Below are 17978 nucleotides of genomic sequence, written 5' to 3' on the forward strand. Positions count from 1 at the left end.
GGTAATAGTTTAGTATGGCTGAAGAGGCACTTTTACTCCAAACTGCTATATTATGCGCTTACAATAGTCTGACAATATTATCCTTTAAGGTAATATTTTATTGAAAAAAAAGGTTTTATTTTGTTGGAAAGTAAGCTTCCAGAAGAGATTTTATTGGTGTGTGTGTGTCCCCCGAAATTGGTGAGATTTGTAGCAACTCTAATCTCTTGTGAAAATGAATTCCAAAGCCATGGACTAGTGCCCCTACTTAATTTTCAGTACTGCAAAGTACAATTCCATTGAGCCTAAAGGACAGAGCCAAAAATAGAAGGCTAGATGAGACCTACTCCAAGGTCACCTGAGCTCCGTCCACTGACGCTACTGAAGATAAGGAGCGGAGCACTTCAAATTTGATCTTGCGGTCAACAAAGAACTGACACAGCACATAAGGTAATGCAGCAACAAGCTCTCATCATCCTACATTTATCAGCTGGGTCATTTCAGACTGAAACAGCTGAAAAGGACTGCATTATTCTGAGAAATAAACTGTTGCAATTCCAAATACTCCAAGTAATAAATATGTGAACATACAGGACAGGCGTCTCCTATAGTACCAAACAGGATGGGAGGGTATTTTTCTGATCAGTTTTCAATAGGAGACAAAGTGCACTCTTTCCTCTGGGAATCCAGATCTGCATATGCAATATGAGCATTTTAAAAATTTAATTTTACTAACTTCAACATCAAAAAATAAATGTCCACGTCACCTTAGGAAAATATAGAATAGAATAGAACACTATTGAACACTAAATATGACCACTAAAACCAGATAACCAGATCTGAAGGTATAGAGTAAGAATCAGTGAATATTTGAAGGCTAAAATATCCCCTCATACTTCTTGGTTTATAATTTGGGCCTTCTTGAATACGTTTAACATTTCTATAGCTGCATACAGGAGGGTATGTGTGTGTGTGTATATATATTTTTTATTTTTTTATATACATACACTTATATCTAAATAAAGAAGTCTCAAACACAAAATATTGTCTAGGATGTTTCCCACACTTATGTTCTTCATAACTTTATTTTTGTTCATCATCAGATACACTGTCATTATACAGCTGTCTGAATAAGCAGTCCAATTGCTTTTAAATTATTAGTTAATTCAACAAGCTGCAACCATCCTGAATGTACATTTCTAAATCATCAGTAAACCAAGAGTGTCCTTACTACAGACTGACTGCAATCTATCCCACATACATATCATTCATATCATATCACTTTTTGTCCCCTCCATTCTACCTGATCAAATCATAAAGTGATTTTAATACTTCAGGTACATACATCATCCCATCCAGTCCAATACTGCCAGTTAAAACAAACTCATTCTTATAAGAAAGAATAATTAACTGTTACTGATTTTTACCTAGAATTTCAAAGCTGCAATACAGGAACTCATATGCTCGTATTTTCACACTATTTTAAATTGTTAATAAGGGAACTTCAAATATTATCTAGAAAGTACAATGCTTTCCAAAGTGAAAATCAACCTTCAACCAGCAAATAATACAGCTTCATAAAGCTACCTTAGCAGTTTCATGCCTCATAGGTTAAAACAACCAGAAATTGATTTGCTTTGTTTTTAAAGTGATACTTGGACAAGTTAGAAGTCGAATCTTGCATTATATTACCGTATATGACTTACTACCATGAGAGCAAATGAGGACTCTCATAGTTTGGCATGCACAAAATAGATTGCAAACTACTAAGTGTTTTTTTGCTGACTACTTTAATCACAAAACCATATGCTTTGAAAGAATATGGAAATATAATGAAAACTTACATAGCAAAAATATAATCACTTCATAGTCACATTAAACATTTTGATTAAAAGAAAATCTTACCAAGGAGTTTTAAAAAATTTTAAACTTTCACTGATATGTCTTCACTTTTCAAAGCTGTATACTGTTCAAAAAAGCTAAATGAATACAGTAAAAGGCAGCAACATAGGACAAGGAAGAGTGATTGAGTCAAGCTAAAATGACTGAACACGTGTGTCTACAAACAAGCTAGGTGTTTGGGCTTACATTATAGTTCGTGGAATCAATGGACTCCAGAGAGCTATCAGACAACCAGCCAGTAGGACTCAATTCACGAAATGACAGAATAGCTGATGTTGGGGGAAAACTCTAGAGAGCGTTTAGTCCAAACCCCTGCTCAAAGGAGGATCAGATAACAGCAGGTTGCTCAGGGCTGTGTCCAGACATGTTGTGAGTATCTCCAAATGGACAGAGATGTGGATGGAGACTCCAGTCTCTCTGGGGATCTGTTTCTTTGTTTCAACAATTGCCTAAATATAGGAGTCCAGGCCTTCTGAGATGCTTTTGGATTAATCAGACATCCACAAAAGAAAGTCAGATAAAGCAGATTCATATTCTTTGGGGGACGCAGCTATATACTCAACTCTGGTATATAAAATGTCACTATATATACCCACACATGGGTAATTAAACAGAGTAATACCTGTCTACTTAAGGGTAAACTTAAATGCATTCCAGGCTCTATTGATTACTAAGTCCCCCATCAATGATAATGGGAAACAATACATAAATAGACACTTAAATATATTTCTTAATCTAGCATTCACTTTCTACCATAACAGCCATCTTAAGCAACAGAAAGAAAGGGGGGGTGAAGAAGAAGAATTTGAATTGGACATACTGAGTCCCTATCATTGAAATTGTTTAGGAACACAAACCAGGTGATCTTGCACTGCCCTTTCCAGCTCTCCAGAAATCTATTTAACATTTTATATTAATTTAAGGAGATATACTTACAGCATGTGCTCCCTGTATTGTCCGTACAAGGTTGATTCCTTTCCATACATATATATCTCCATTCAGTGCACCAGAATATGTCACTTCATCCCTTGCACAGGCTAGGCACAATATAGTTTGGAGATCACCAGTTTTGCCAAAAACACCACGTTTTGGTGTCAATGAATTGCCACACAAGCTCCAGAACTGCAACATAAAGAGATTCAGAAAGATGGGTATTTTGCTAATATCCGATAATTTAATACGCACATCTGAAAGAGAAGTACCTTACCTCCAAAAGGCATCATCATTCATACCCTTTTCCCTGCTTTAGTTCTCCAGTTGGTTAACAACTTTTTATGTTATTAACCAACTATATCTCTCCATAAAATCAGCATAGCAGACTAGTTGGGAAGGAGTTTCGGGGTATCAGTATTAAATCAAACTGAAATTCTTTCAAATTATAATTTGTGAGTCAGTTGTATTTTCAGTCATTTTTGAAAAGCATTTCAAAATAGAATTATCTGATCTTTCTTTCATGTAAGACTTCAACTTTGCAAATGCTGCATTTGTACTTTATGTTACCTTAGGCGTTTAAAGATGCAATCTAAGCATGTAAATTTCTGATAAGGTTACCATTTGCTCTGTTTGAAAACAGCTGCCTTTATTACAGACTTACCACTTCTCATTAGAACCACTGATCATGCAAAGCAGCCATCTAAGGTGGATAATTTTGAGAGCTTTCTAATAAACCGTTAGCATGTGATTACAGTAATCACATGGGATCAAATTTCCTCCTAGGTGGTCCAGCATGTACTAATGACTCCTAAACTAAAGACATGCAAAGTCTCTTGTCAGAGCACAATACTTGCCAACCAAATCTCCAGCTACACTCTAGTTTCTGAGGTCTCAGCAGACAAGCAGCACTTGCATATTCCCTTCAAACTCTCCTGTCCAAACATGTAAATGTGCACTGAAAAGTCCACAAGCTGCTGGACTAATCCACTGCAAAATGTGAAAGCATTTATTTCATCACTGCTGACAGGTTACTCTTATATTGTCTCAGCATGTTCCCTGTATACATGTTTATGAAACTATTTCACAGCAAGTCTCTCTGTTACCAATAATCTATTCAAAATTCTGAGACTTTAATTAATACAGGATAATGTAAGCAGTTACAATGAACAGATTTTTGTACCAGCAATACTGTAATTAAGAAATAACCACATACTGATTAGACAAATCCCTGTATCTTAAGTAATATTTCTTTAACCAAAGTACACAGGTCATAGATGATGTTGTTGCTTGAGAAGTAACTGCACAATCACTGCACAAATCAAGCACCTAGCTCCAATATGGAAGTAGGTAACATATCTAAGGAAAGTAATCCCTCAAACTTGATTAAGTAGTATTACAACTTGCATAAAATATCATGTGAGGAAAAAATACAATAGTATTACAAACGTGAAAGTAATCATTGATATCTGAAAGAACAAGAAGAAGGGATGGTTTAAAAAAGATACACATCAACAAAAATCTCTTGCCTGATACAAATGCTCTAGGATTCAGATTTTTAGTTAATGTCTTCTCAAAGGAAACACCAATTATTTTTAAAACGCTATTGTTATTTAAAAAGGCTTTGTAGAGCCTTAAAAGTTACTCTTTTTACTCCAAAAGTTACTCCAAAAAAATAAACTTTTGCTTATCTAAATAGATATGTTTTGACATCAATAAAGCTACCTTAAATATACTAAATCACTGCTGGTAAATATTAGCTCACTATTGGCATAACAGTCCTTTTAGATCTTGAAGTAGAAAAAAAAAGATCATTATTAATCAAGCTAATGGAAATCTGTAAATGACATGCTAAACGCTATGCTAAATCAAAGACATATGCAATCTAGCCAACACATTGAACACTTTTTCCAATAAACCATTAGTACAAATTAATCTAAAAGTTCATTGTATAAAAAGCAACATATTTTTCCCAACATAGGAACCTACACGTAAGAGCAATACAGAACTTTCAAGCTGCCATCTACTGCTGTTATGTGGTAACACAGAAGACAGTGCATGGGAGAAGGCAGTGACTTCAGGAAACATATTTGATGGCAGTCAAGCATTGATAATCCTGCTGACAGAGTTAAACCTGAAAAAGAAGCTGCTTCTTCACAGCAGTTGGTACATGGATCAAACAAAGCAGAGTGTTTCATAGAGACACTCTGCTTGAAAAAGACATGAAATATCCACATTATGAATCCTATAACAGGTACAGAGTGTTCAAAATGACAAAAGTAAGAATAAAAGCAGGGAAAAGAAATGAATTAAAAGAAAGATCAAGCATTTTCCTTTCTCTTTCCACTGTATCCCCATACTCTCTCAAACTGTAAGAAACATTTTTTCAACTCATTTCACCTCTGCAGTGTAACACTTCATTAATTGTTCAAGAATCAGAAACTTGAGTACCTGGACTCACCTTAAACATGTGCATCTTGTCTTATGCTAGTTGGGATTTCAAACAGCGTGTTTTAGACAATCTAAATTTTAAATTATATTACAATCATTACATATGATGCTACTGACAACTGTTTCATTCCTTCTGTAAGGGCATGAACTCTTTTGAGCAGAGATGGTCTGCTTTCCACTATATATATCTCGTAAAACATCTAGTGTAGTCAGGTGTGATCCATGATTGCAGTTCCTAAGAAGAAATATTATTCTTACAGAGGATCTTTCATATTATAATTATATATTCCTTTTAGATTCTATTTTTGTATATTTTATAGAGTATAAACTACTGCAGCTTAAATATTTTATGAATTAACATTTATCTCATTACCTTGATGTGTTTTACACCACAGCTGACGAGCTTGTTTGGCTGGTACAAATCCCAAGAAATATCAAATATCTGCATAAAAAAAACCCCAAGGATGTCAGCAGAGATGGCCTTTCTAGCATGGGACAGTTAAAACAGTAAAAACTTGTAGCAAATTAACAGACAGTCTGAAATGCCTTAAATGGAACTATTGGAATGACTTTTTTATCCCCTCATTCAGTACTCAAATTGCAATGTATAGCTCATATTATGTATATCTCATGTATAGCTCTGGGTTTTTTTCCTAAAGTAATTACAGCACATGATAAAACAACATAAAGGTTCATTTACAGACTAGAAGAATTTAAGAGATTATTTGCATTTTGATTTCCCATATGGGAATTAGGGTCTAGGAAGAGCATTAATCTTGCACTTCCCCTACATGCTTACAGTCTCAACAAACCATACACGAATAAACGGAGAGTTATGTATTTTATTTTAGAAATAAATGTACATATCTTAAATATCTTCACATATCTTAATACATATCCAAGCTTTATGCAAATTCAATTTCTAAAACCTAAAATGGTTTTTGTTCAGACATAGCTCTAGTATGTATACACAGGCATGGTTTAACAAACTAAAATTACATTGACACTCAAATTCTTTAGTTATACTTACTCTGTCTGTATGACCAGGAGCCATTGATAACAATTTGCCTTTTCTCCAGTCCCATACACAAACTGTGTTTTTCGAATCCAAACCAACTGAGACCAAACGCTAAAAATGTCCAAATTAAATAGATAAATAAAAATAACTCAATATATTAATGAAAGCTAGAGTCATGATTTTGAATGATAACAAATTCATATTTGAGTTAGAAGCAAACTAAATATAGATATAGAAGAAAACTAAAGATACAACATCTTATGCCAAAGCTTCCATAGATGAGTCTCGTCAGTTATGACATCATGATCATAAAGAAGTAACATCTTCTCAGATAACAACACATTTCTGATTATAATGTTTAATATATTTAATTATATATAGCACACATGGCAAGCAGCAGTCAGGAGACATTTGCAAAAAGGAATAATCTCACTGAAGTTAATGAAACTACATGTGTTTACCTTTAATTACACATCACTTGCAGAATTTATGTATGTATTTTACAAGTTCAGGAGACACAAAGAAAAAATATTTTCTCCAATCTTCTTGGAAACAAGCAAAAGATTAAAAACATTAAACACTTTATGAGTTTTTTGCTTGATTCTTCAAAACATGTGTGAGTAACTATTCCTTTCTGAATCCTTTCTCAAACCAGAATCCAACAAGGCCCCGAACGTACAAATTTCATTAAGTCTTTAATATCCAGAAAGAGTCTGAAGCCAGTTAAACTGTAAAACCAGGAAGGACAAAAAGATTGTTTCAAGAAAATATAGAAAAATAAAAGTTTGAGATCTTCCTATGCTCTGCAGCCTGTCTTGTCTTCAACTGTTAAGATATTTTGCACATATTTCTTGACACAAATCATTGACCATATTAGCCAATGGTCCACTTTTACTATATCTGTTAACCAGTCAAAATGTTATTTTTCCTATAGAAATTCTCAACAGAAAGACTAACAGTATTAAAGACTGGATAAAAAGAAACTGAGTGATTCTGAGTTTTGTTTTTAAAGCAAATTAAGTCTTTTTGTTCAGTTTACGCATGAATTGTGTCATCTTAATTTTGATAAATGAAAGCTTTGCACATCTTTAGGACAAAGTTTTTTTCACTGTTCAGCAGTTAATACCTACACACATTAAAGACAAATTTTGTTTCAATTTCTATGTAGATTATCAGAGTGAATTTGTAAAAGCAAAAGCAATCCCCAAACTTCAGTAAATTTTTTCCCAAAGACAGAAACCTATTCCCAATAACATTTTTCTTTATTGTCTGAAAAACTCCAAGATTATAAGAAGAAAAAGAAACAAATTAAATACAATTGCTATCCATGCTCCATATTTATTAATGCCAACTTCAATTTTTCTGATACTGCAAAGTCCAACCTTTCTATTCCATCTTTGAAAACATTCTCAGAAGGAACATCAGATTCAATTCCAGCTACACTTCGAAGCAGTTTAATTCCAGTCCTACTGCAGAATGAGAGGCGTAAATGCAGACTAGTTTTACAATTACTGCATACCCATCACAAAAAATTTGGGTGATGCCTTTCCAGACATAAACTGATACACTGACTGCCCAAAAAGGGAGATTAAATGATGTTCTCGGTTCTCCTAAGAACTAGAAAATCTTGTTACCAACCAGCACACCCCCACAGTGGAGCAGAGCTCGAAGAAGAGCAACAAAACCAGTGAGCTCAGGGAATAATGTACCATAAAGCAAGCTAAACTTCTCTCAACACCAGGGAGACTGGAGGGTAACCCTGGTTTTAGATAACACAGCTGCACCAGTGAATCGTCAGGTTCCCCAAGACAATTAACAAAGGATAATAAATAAAGAATAAATAATGCCTTCCTGAGCTAGCCAGACAAGTTGGGGGTGGGGAGGAAAGTGTGTATGTGGCACAGCCCAACATGAAGTATAAAAACCGAACGACTAATAAAGCCGACTTTGAAGAGGACAACGGGCTTGACCTCACTTCAATCCACATATTCCTTCCTGGCAACTGGAGATGCCCAGCACTGTAACAATGATCATATAGAGACCAGTAATAGGAATCATGTTTTTCTTGTGATTCATCTGTATATTGCAACTGCTTCTGTTGTGATTTCAGTATATTGCTGTATCACTCTACTAAATCTAAATCCGATATAACGCCAAATATATCAAGTAAGAATGTTTAATATCAAACTTTAAACCCTCTAAAAGAACCTGGTCAGGGACTCTGACAAATTTGGATTTAAAAGGATAAGCAAGATGTAAACAGATATATTTTGCAGATCTTTCTAAACTGAATTTGTGTTTTACTGTATTTCCGTATAGACACAATTCTGGAGACGCAGATCTTGAAAAACCTGTATCCAGCTTTCCTTTGAGACCACAAAATTCTAACAAATGCCATGAAAAAGGTGATCATATGCAAACACTGAGAAAAGTGGGCAGCCTAAATTCTGATCGTTTATGGTTTTAAACATAAGAATCAGTACTGGATACTCCTAGAACAAATCACGGATCTACATTCAAATCTCTCCAATACACCTAGGGGATGCATTCTAAAACAGAGTTAGGGGACTTCAATCCTAATTAGATACATTTTGACCTTAAATTATTAAGGCTGTTCAGGTGAGGAAGTGACAGGAGTTTACAGAGACAAGAACAACATAGAGAAAAAGATATCACTGTCGAGTAGAAATTATGTTATAGAAAGAAGCTGACTCTAGAAGGTGACTCTCTGAACAATGAGAAACCTAAATGATAAAATCTGTAGATCATTCCAACAAACTGAAAACCCCTCTACAACAATTACAGCATATTTTAACAGAAAAAAGTTACAGCTAGGCTTTCCTCTATTTGTGTTCAACAGAGCTCCATTTGATATTGTCTTAATAAGGACAGCAACTGGTTTCTACAATACATCCTCACTTGAGAAAGCAGTAGTAAGTAACAGATATTGACCTTTTTAGCAAGCAAAAGGAACCGAGAATATAGCTAAATCTGAATATCACATTGCAAGCCTAAGTGGGAGGGGAAGAAGTGCTGCATAAGACCAGGAGAGCACAAATGCAGAAAGGACTTTCATGGCTAATACCTCTTCAGCTGCTACCTAATGTGTATTTTCCATTTCTAATACATCAATCAAGAAAGCCTCTTTACTCATAGGAGCAAGTGTCTGGTAAAAATGATCTCCTTTTTAAGGAGCAGCTCTAAGAACCAATTTACTACTCAGAGAATGTTTGAAACTAACAATTATAATCCAATAAAACCTTTTTCTAGATCCAGGATACATGAGTCTGAACAAACAATCAAAATGTGGAGATCCACCAATGCATGCAAAACACATGACAGAGAAGGGGATACCACCCAAAGACATTCAGAGTCCAAGATGAGTAACACAACAGGATTGCCATCACTTCGTGCACAAGACATACCCCTGCACAGGGGAGGTCCGCTATCTTCGACCATTTGGTGTAACCCTGAACTGTGGCCCACAAACCACAAGAATCTCCCTACCACCTCATCTTCATTCAAAACTCTTTTGAAGTTATACTTTTCTTGCCAAATGTGAATATTTGTCAGTCACTACCAATGCCAAGTTTTTTTCCTCAACTTGAGAATAAGCAGATAAAACCTGAGTCAATACACTTCCTTAAAAAAAGAAAAAGCTACATAAGATTTGACAGATAAACAATTTAAGTGTTTGAAAAAAGAATATTAATTACTTACCTGACCATCTAAATCAAAAGCCAAGCAAGCTATACCATGTGTGTGAACATCTTTCAGAACAGATACAGTTTGCACAGTGTACGAGTCCCATACGCAGATGTATGGTTCTTTTCCAACTTGACCTGTTGCCACCAACACACGTTCAGGATGCAAAGCAAGGCTGCCAAAGAAAAAGATATAAAATATTTTTGCATTAAACTTTTACATTTTCCTAGTTGGTCGCATTAATATTTTTCCTTAAAAATGATTTTTAGTATTTTCTCATTGATAGTAGATGTTAACAAGTAATTTTGTATCACAGATTCCACAATAGCTGTAAAATTCCCTTAATATAGTACATGCCACCACCTTTCTTGAAACTGAATCTTCAAGCCTTCTCCAATTAAACTAATTGTAGAACAGTCATTAATCCTCTGTTCCAAAATACAGAGTTCATTAAATTAGGTCAAATTTTTATGCACTAAAAAAATACCCATTTTCCCTTCCTTTCTATTTCTTAGCATTTAAAAACACAAAGGATGGACAACAAAAGTTAGTGTTTAGCTATCTACACATCTATCATCAATGGAGAGAGATATGCATCTCCAGAAGTACTTCATTCCACATACTATTTGACATCCTTTTTATGAGAGGATTGAATAGCCTTCTAAACCTATTGCTCCGCTGATCGTACAGCAAGCCAAAGCACGACTAACTTAGTCTAGATGCTATGACTAGACTTCAGATGACTAAACTGAAGTGATATGAAGATAATCTTAAATGTCTTAATTTTAATACAGAACAATTGGGAATAGTTGATTTTGAATAATTATTAACTTTTCACATTTCTAACATTGCAGAGAATTTTCTTATAGTTCGTATTTCAGAGTCCTGCAAAGTCCACAGCGGATCGTCACAACTGTTTTATCAAATTTGGGACCAAGCTAGAAAGCATGCTAGTCAGCAAGATAGTTTTTTGTTTCGTTTATGCAAGCAAGCTGCAAGGGAGGACATGAGGTCTGAAGATTCGTATTTCATAATACAGAAAAGTAAGTAAGAATATATTTCAATAGAAACCCAAACAAGCTACTTGATGACATTCTACACAGACTAGGTACAGCAATCCAAAACGATGTAAGAAATGCCACATGTGAGTGAGGAAGATAAAATTTCAAAAGCTGGCTATTTAGTTTGGCTAAAAAATTTCCTCCCCTAACTAATCATAGAGTAACGATCTTGAGAGACTGGTAGACAGAATCACTAATAACATATACTAAATGTATTTATCTTCTCAATATCACTTGGAAAGGAGAAAGGTTGAGCATTTTGCAATGGTAAGATGATCTTACACCTGAACACAGATTTTGATAAATGACGTTCAAAGGGTGGAGACAAGGGGAGTCTACAAACATAGAAGAAATAGCCAGAATAAAGCTAATCAGGAAATGACCAGAAAAAAAGATCTAACTCAAAAGATGTATACATTTTCTATATATATAAAGAGCAGGAGAAAACCATGTTAGAAGTTGCTTAATATTTAATGAAGTCATACTACACTATGCAATACACTTTTATATTTTTTCTATTTTAATACAGCATTTCAGTTGGTTGATACTGCTTGACAAATCCCACATGCACAACTCTGAGAGGAACCTTTAACTTCAAAGTTTCTACAAAAGGTTAAAAGCCTCTGGACCTTGCAACTTTTCTATGGGAATTCTTCTTCCTTGCTACTACGCATTATCCTCAGCACCGGGATCAAGCAACCAACATTTCCCCACTTTGCTTCTCTTCCATTCCAGAGTTATTTCTCTGGTTCTTCCCTTCCTTCTTTATTTGACAGAGCAACTTCATTATTAAAAAACAATGCAGAAAGGAGCTGGCAGGCAAAACTTATCACATTTCACTTCAGGTCTGCCACCTAATCCTGACCAACACCTTCACATCTCCCAGAGCACACACACAGACAGATGGTGTACGCATGGGAAAAGGAAAAGCATCTGGAGGGGGAGAAAATGCTGCATTCGAAATGATCTCATTTTTGCAGTGACATCACAGAGAGGGAGAGGTAAGACCACATGGACAATAAAGAAATTCAAGAAGAGAAAGGAAGTGAAAAGAATAAGCAAGGGGGAAGGGGGAAGAGACTGAAACTAAGAGAAAAAGTAAAACCACAGCAGTCTTATGACTGATTCACAACCTCTTCAATCCTGTACTTAGCTCTGCTATTAGTGCACTGTGCAGTTTCAGGCAAATGAAAACCACCCCACAACTGCAACTCTGAAAAATGCTCAGGCACCACCTTGGACAGACACATGCAAAAGCACCCCCATGCCACACCTTATAAAACACTTTCCAGCAACAAAAAATTAGCTTAGCATGTTTTTAACTAAAGACCAGAAGTGACAAACGCTATGCATCAGAGATGGAAGGGACAACGGTAGAGGCATTAACCAAGGGCCAGGAAAACATTGTCCTAGCCCAAGTGTGCCAACTAATTCCACTCAAAGCATTATTCGGTGAATATAGAGAATGTTTCCTCTCTTTCTAATTAATAAATGGCAAACAACTAATAGCAATATCATAGTATTAGTTCTTTCTATATCGTGATACAAAATACTGGCTTAAACAACTGAGCTCAAATTCTGCCTTGATATGGGATAGTGCAGCACAAATTAAGATCCAAAGCCTGTATTTTAATCACAACAGACAACGCTATAGAATTATCAGTGTCCTTCCCTTATCACTTCAGTCTCTATAGCAAATTGCTAACAACCTTTCTGGACAGTCATTGAGAGTCAAAGAAAATAAGCATACAATAAATATTTTAAACCAGCAAGCTTTTTTTAAAAATGCCAATAGGCAGGGATTTCAGGGAAACTGAACAGCAGAGCTTTTGGCAGTGACTGAAGAAATACTTGCCTGAAAACACCTTCCCTCACCATTTCTTCCAGACCAAGAGTGAAGGATAGGTTAAAGTCCTACTTGCAAGTATTTTATCTCACTGGCTATCAGGACAGATGGAAAAGGGACACATGGAAAGAATCAAGGGACTGCTATTTCTATTACCAACACTAAGAAAAGGAACTACCACACTTATTTACATTATTTTCCTATGAACCATGAATGATAAGAAGATGCTTTTCCTTAATATTCAAGTCTTGGCTATCATTACACCCATGGGGCACCTTGCAGAATTCCGGATCTGAAATTTTGAGTCCTGATCAAAACTCCAGGATTAGACTCCAGTTTTAAGCAATATGGAGACCCTTTTCAGTTCTTTCATTGGACTATGAGTGATTAAGCAATCCTTACAGACATAGCAATTAATAAAAAAATATAGTATCTTGGTCTAACCTCTAGAGTAAAAGCATTGATACAACTCACATATTCAGGAACTTTCATTATTAAAACAGTCCTGAACAATGTATTATAAATAGCTTCTTAGTGCAGAAAGAAAAAATACAATTAGAATGGGTGCCCAGAAATGGATAACCATAAACGTTTGCTATACAGGGACTACACTGACTCATGGGCATGATGCAGTTAACAGGATCAAACAATGAGTGCAAGTTGTCTCTGGATACCCCCGAGTAAGATCTCTAAGACACCTCTACAGAGGTGTTAATAGTGTACAACTATTAGGATAGTATTTGAAGTAGTTGCTTACTATCCATCCAGTCAGTCCCTGAGGACAGGCAGAAAAGCATGACTGTGGCTCAGCTCTTACGACAGCTTCCAAATCCATTGGTGTGGGCTCTGTGGACTTAAGTACACTGACCCCCTCACACAGATTTTCTTGCATTTTTTCTCCTAGGGAGAAGAAGGAGATTGCTTAGTGGAATGAGAAGCTCTGCACTCAGAAGGAGAAAATTCATGTTCCTTTTACTGCCCTGGTAATGAAAGCTGGGATGACCTATCCAGGTTAGACTGCTAAAACTGTGCTTGCACCTAACTCACACAGCTAGACTGTAAACTTGTGCCTGATTTCTTTCCTCTTCCTTGGAGGATGACTAAGCTGATGAATGAGATATTGCTGCTTGTCCAAAACAGGAAACAAATATTCCTAATGAGACAAGTTCTTCAGGCCTTCTTGCTTGCCTCTGGCCTTTCTGACCTGGGCTTTTCAAGAACAGATGTTAGACCTAGCACAGCGTCTCTGAAGAGGCAGATATGAAGGAAGATGTCCAAAAGGCAAATGTAACCATGAAACAAATCAGGAATTAGGCTAACATACTGCTAAGTCAAATTAATTTTGAAATTGGCTATAAAATTTGATACTTCTCAGAAGAGTTCAGAAGTAGAAAATTCAAAAAATCTGCCTGTCACTATTGCAACAAAACCAATTATCTGGACCTGTAGAGAACTGAGATTTCCACTGATATCTCTGACTGACAGGTCTTTTCCTAGATAGATATTCAAAGCAGGCTGAAATACAGTATTACAATTTTAACAGTATACTGAAAAGGGGTATGTTTCTCAATTTAGTGCATTCAAGCTCCTCTTTTATACTTCATACAGAAAAGGTTCTTTCTCCCTTTTAGAGCAGCATGTAAGCATTCCCACCATTTTGACCAGATCTGTACAATACCTATATTAATGATATTAAGTATTAATGGCAGCCTATGAAAAAATAGTATAAAAACTGTCCATACTGTGTCTGTTTGGGATGAGACCAGAGACATGGACGTGACCCTCCAATTTGTGTGAGGTTTGTAGTGGGAGGGGATCCTGAAGGAGAATAGTCTATAATAAACTACTTTATTATAAAAGAAATTAAGATTTTTTCATCTTTACTTGGTTTGTGTTGAGCATTTACAGGCATTGATTAATACAGACAAGCTGCAGACAAGGATACAGTATTAAAGATGATGTTTCCTTAGCAACAATATTGGATGAAAATCCAAGAATATATTCATGTGACTACTCCTGAGCTTCATAAAACTAGGGCACCAGTAAAAATGCACAAAAGAATGCTGCAGTAAAGTAACAGCATCTCAGATATCTATTAATTAAGAGTTAATTTCAAGTGTGAAATTGTTTCTGTGAGTATATACAGAAAAAGATTTTCATTGTATGTTTACATACTTTTTACATATAGTTGTGGGTATTTTCTTATTTGCTGCCATTTATCCATACTTCCCCAGAAAGAATGACAGGAGAAACTACAAACCATTTCTGTCATATTATTTAAGTTGTTAAAGCAGAAAGAGCTGTAATCAGCAAACATGTCTCATCAAAGTTTAAACAGATCAAGTCAGAGCACACTTACTTCCATAGACAAAACAAAGCAGTACTCCTCATGGAGCATCACTACTGTGTCTTCCATACAGTTATTGTCATAGCACCAATAATGTCAAATACAGCTTTCTGAAGATTCCTTACATTGTACAAGCATCCAACTTCAAAGTAAGAGTCTGAACTGGAGACAGGGAGATTGGACTAAAACTGTACATTGATTATTCCCAGCTGCAGTTTATCTCATTACCATTCCATATTCTCCCCTCTCGGATCTGAATGTTTTTAGATTAACAAGAAACGTTTAGAAGCAACCTTAAAGAATCCTAAAAATTGTTTTGGGCTCCTGTCTGTTCCAAAACTCAGCACAAGGTGGGGGGGGGAAGACCAGATGAACTTCAAAGAGAAGGAAAGAGTTAGAGACTGAGTACAGTAATACTGACGCAAAATTCCCAACTCATCAAATACGAACACTGAGGAAAAAGATTCTCGGAACTATATGCCACTTTACGCAGGTGCCCATTTTTGCCTTGCATAGTCACGTCCTCCACTGCTGAGGAAGGGATTGCCTTAAGCTTTCTAGTAAATGAGTTACCAACCCTAGAAAAGAGATTAAAAATAAAGATATTCCCCTTCTTTTCAAATATGAATAATTTTGCCAGTGCCAATAGGAGAACTCATGTTTTGACTGAGCAGGGGGTGCTGCTTTTTTTCCCACATTCTACATGATCTTGACACTTTCATCACCAGGTTTTCATTATCTGAGGAAAGTTCTTTTCTAACACGCCCCTTGAAAAAGAAGGCAGCAAAATTACTTGCATTTTCCTAGCAAAAAAACCATTCTCACAGAAAAGTCAGAAATATCATACACTCCAAAATAATTTGGAGATAAATTTGCTAAGACAATGTCCTGTTATCTTTTACTAGCTATTCATAGGAAAGAAGCAATTCTGATTATAATAACTGGTGGTACAATAATGTGACACACTAAAGCCTGAAGACAACCAAGGAATGGAATCCCACCTAAAAAGATATCCAACTTCCTTCTTTCCTCATGAGACAGTGCAAGGACTTAAGATTCATTCTTTAAACCATTATTAGATATAAACTGTCAAACATAACCCATGCAGTACCAGCAACAAAAAAAAAAAAAAGAGAGAAAAAAAAAAGGAAAAAATATAATACAGAAGAGCAAGATCTGTGGAAGGAAGATACACTGCAATCAGCTGTCAATAACTTACGCAGGGGGAAGTCTAGCTATTCAGCTCCTTTGGGTCACTACATTTGATGACCCGAAAGAGATCCCTTAACATACCAGCAAGCACTATTAAATTATTTGGTTAGGATCTGTCAGTCAAAGTTAGAAACTGGTTCTTCACTCCTGAATACAAGTGGTGAGAAGTATACAAACCTACAAAATGATCATAGATTAAAAAACTGAGGCAGCCTAAAATTGAAGTGGGAATACTGATTTCCCATTCTAACCAGTTTACAAGCTAAGAAACTACTTAATTAGCTTAAGTGAAGATTATCATGCTGTAGCCACTTAATTATGTGGACACTGAGACAAGTATGGCTATAAAATCAGAACAGATTTAATTTCAAATAAAGTTTGCAACAAAATAGAGGCTAGAAAGGGAAACTGAATGACAAAAATTCTTATCACGGTTATAATCACTCTAATTTTTCAGTGCATGAAAACTTATTGCACTGTTTGCTGAACTAGAAATATACAGAATGAATGATTAAAGGTCAAAGAAGCATTTACTCCAAATCTTTTAGCCAGGAAAATTTCAAAAATTTCCTTCCAGAAAAAGGTTATTTTGGATGCTTCTGACCTCACAAGTTAACTAAATAAACTTGCTGGAGGTACAAAATTTTCCTGTTTCTAAATCTTTCACTATCAAGGTAAAACCCTTCAAAGAACCCTTCATCCAGTCATTACTGGTTGCTTCTTCTCCATAAAAGATTTACAACAGTTTTTAACTACTAGATTAATCTTCCTTCTATTATTTTTGAAATTTATACTAGATCTTCTAGTATTACATAGAAAAAAAAAAATCACAGATTGTACAATTTTCTTTCATATTTCTGAACAAGTAGATTAAACAGCAATTCAGTCTTCTCTCCTATGGGATATATTATGAAAAACTTACCTGAATATGTGAGAACTTATCATCTGAATATTCAAGAGTGGAGTCACAGAATAATTGGTGACAACTTTTGAAAGGTTTTTCTTTTATACAGAAAGGTCACCCTGATAAAATTAGCAGTTGGCTTAAAATAAGGAATGGTGGGAAGAAGGCAGTAGCAGAGCTGCTAGTGAAAGAAGCTGAGATAAGCACAATATTCTGTGCTTCAATGGACTGTATTTTATTACAAATCAAAGAAAGTTTAGAGCAGAAGAGAGCACTAACACAATCTTTATCTTGCCAACCCTGGAGACTGCAGATACACTAGATTTCTTCCCAAGCTCTTGAGAACACCAGGCCTACAGGTGTTCTGCAGATGTTAAGGTCAGAGGTGTGTTTCTACCAAAAAGGAAAGCCAAGCACATCTCTAACACTTGTCTCAAATTTACCATCCCAGCATCTCACTTCATGCCCAGAAAGGTGAAATGAGCCAGGATACCACTTAAAGTTGGGACAAAATCTGAACCATCATTTAGAAGAACTATAAAAATGTGAGGAAGGCCACAGAACAAAAGTATTTACATGAAAGACTGTCTGGTAGAACAAACAAAAACCCCACATGTACCAGA

The 17978-nt window shown here is 35.6% G+C and overlaps 1 protein-coding gene across 9 annotated transcripts in view; it reads right to left on the reverse strand.

Annotated features, from left to right (window-relative positions):
• Positions 1 to 17978, reverse strand: part of EML5 (EMAP like 5) — a 120103-nt gene that overhangs the window by 88170 nt on the left and 13955 nt on the right. For all 9 annotated transcript variants that reach the window (XR_012043041.1, XM_072864956.1, XM_072864955.1 and 6 more), the window contains exons 2-5: positions 10001 to 10160; positions 6293 to 6391; positions 5636 to 5704; positions 2818 to 3003 (exon numbers count right to left, since the gene is read on the reverse strand). Coding sequence is in view for 8 of the 9 variants with exons in the window: in XM_072864956.1 (XP_072721057.1) it covers positions 2818 to 3003; positions 5636 to 5704; positions 6293 to 6391; positions 10001 to 10160 (514 nt within the window). In the remaining variant the exon portion in view is untranslated. The remainder of the gene's footprint in view (positions 1 to 2817; positions 3004 to 5635; positions 5705 to 6292; positions 6392 to 10000; positions 10161 to 17978) is intronic.

This window comes from Ciconia boyciana, chromosome 6 (genome assembly GCF_034638445.1).
Source record: "Ciconia boyciana chromosome 6, ASM3463844v1, whole genome shotgun sequence".
NCBI classification, from domain to species: domain Eukaryota; kingdom Metazoa; phylum Chordata; class Aves; order Ciconiiformes; family Ciconiidae; genus Ciconia; species Ciconia boyciana.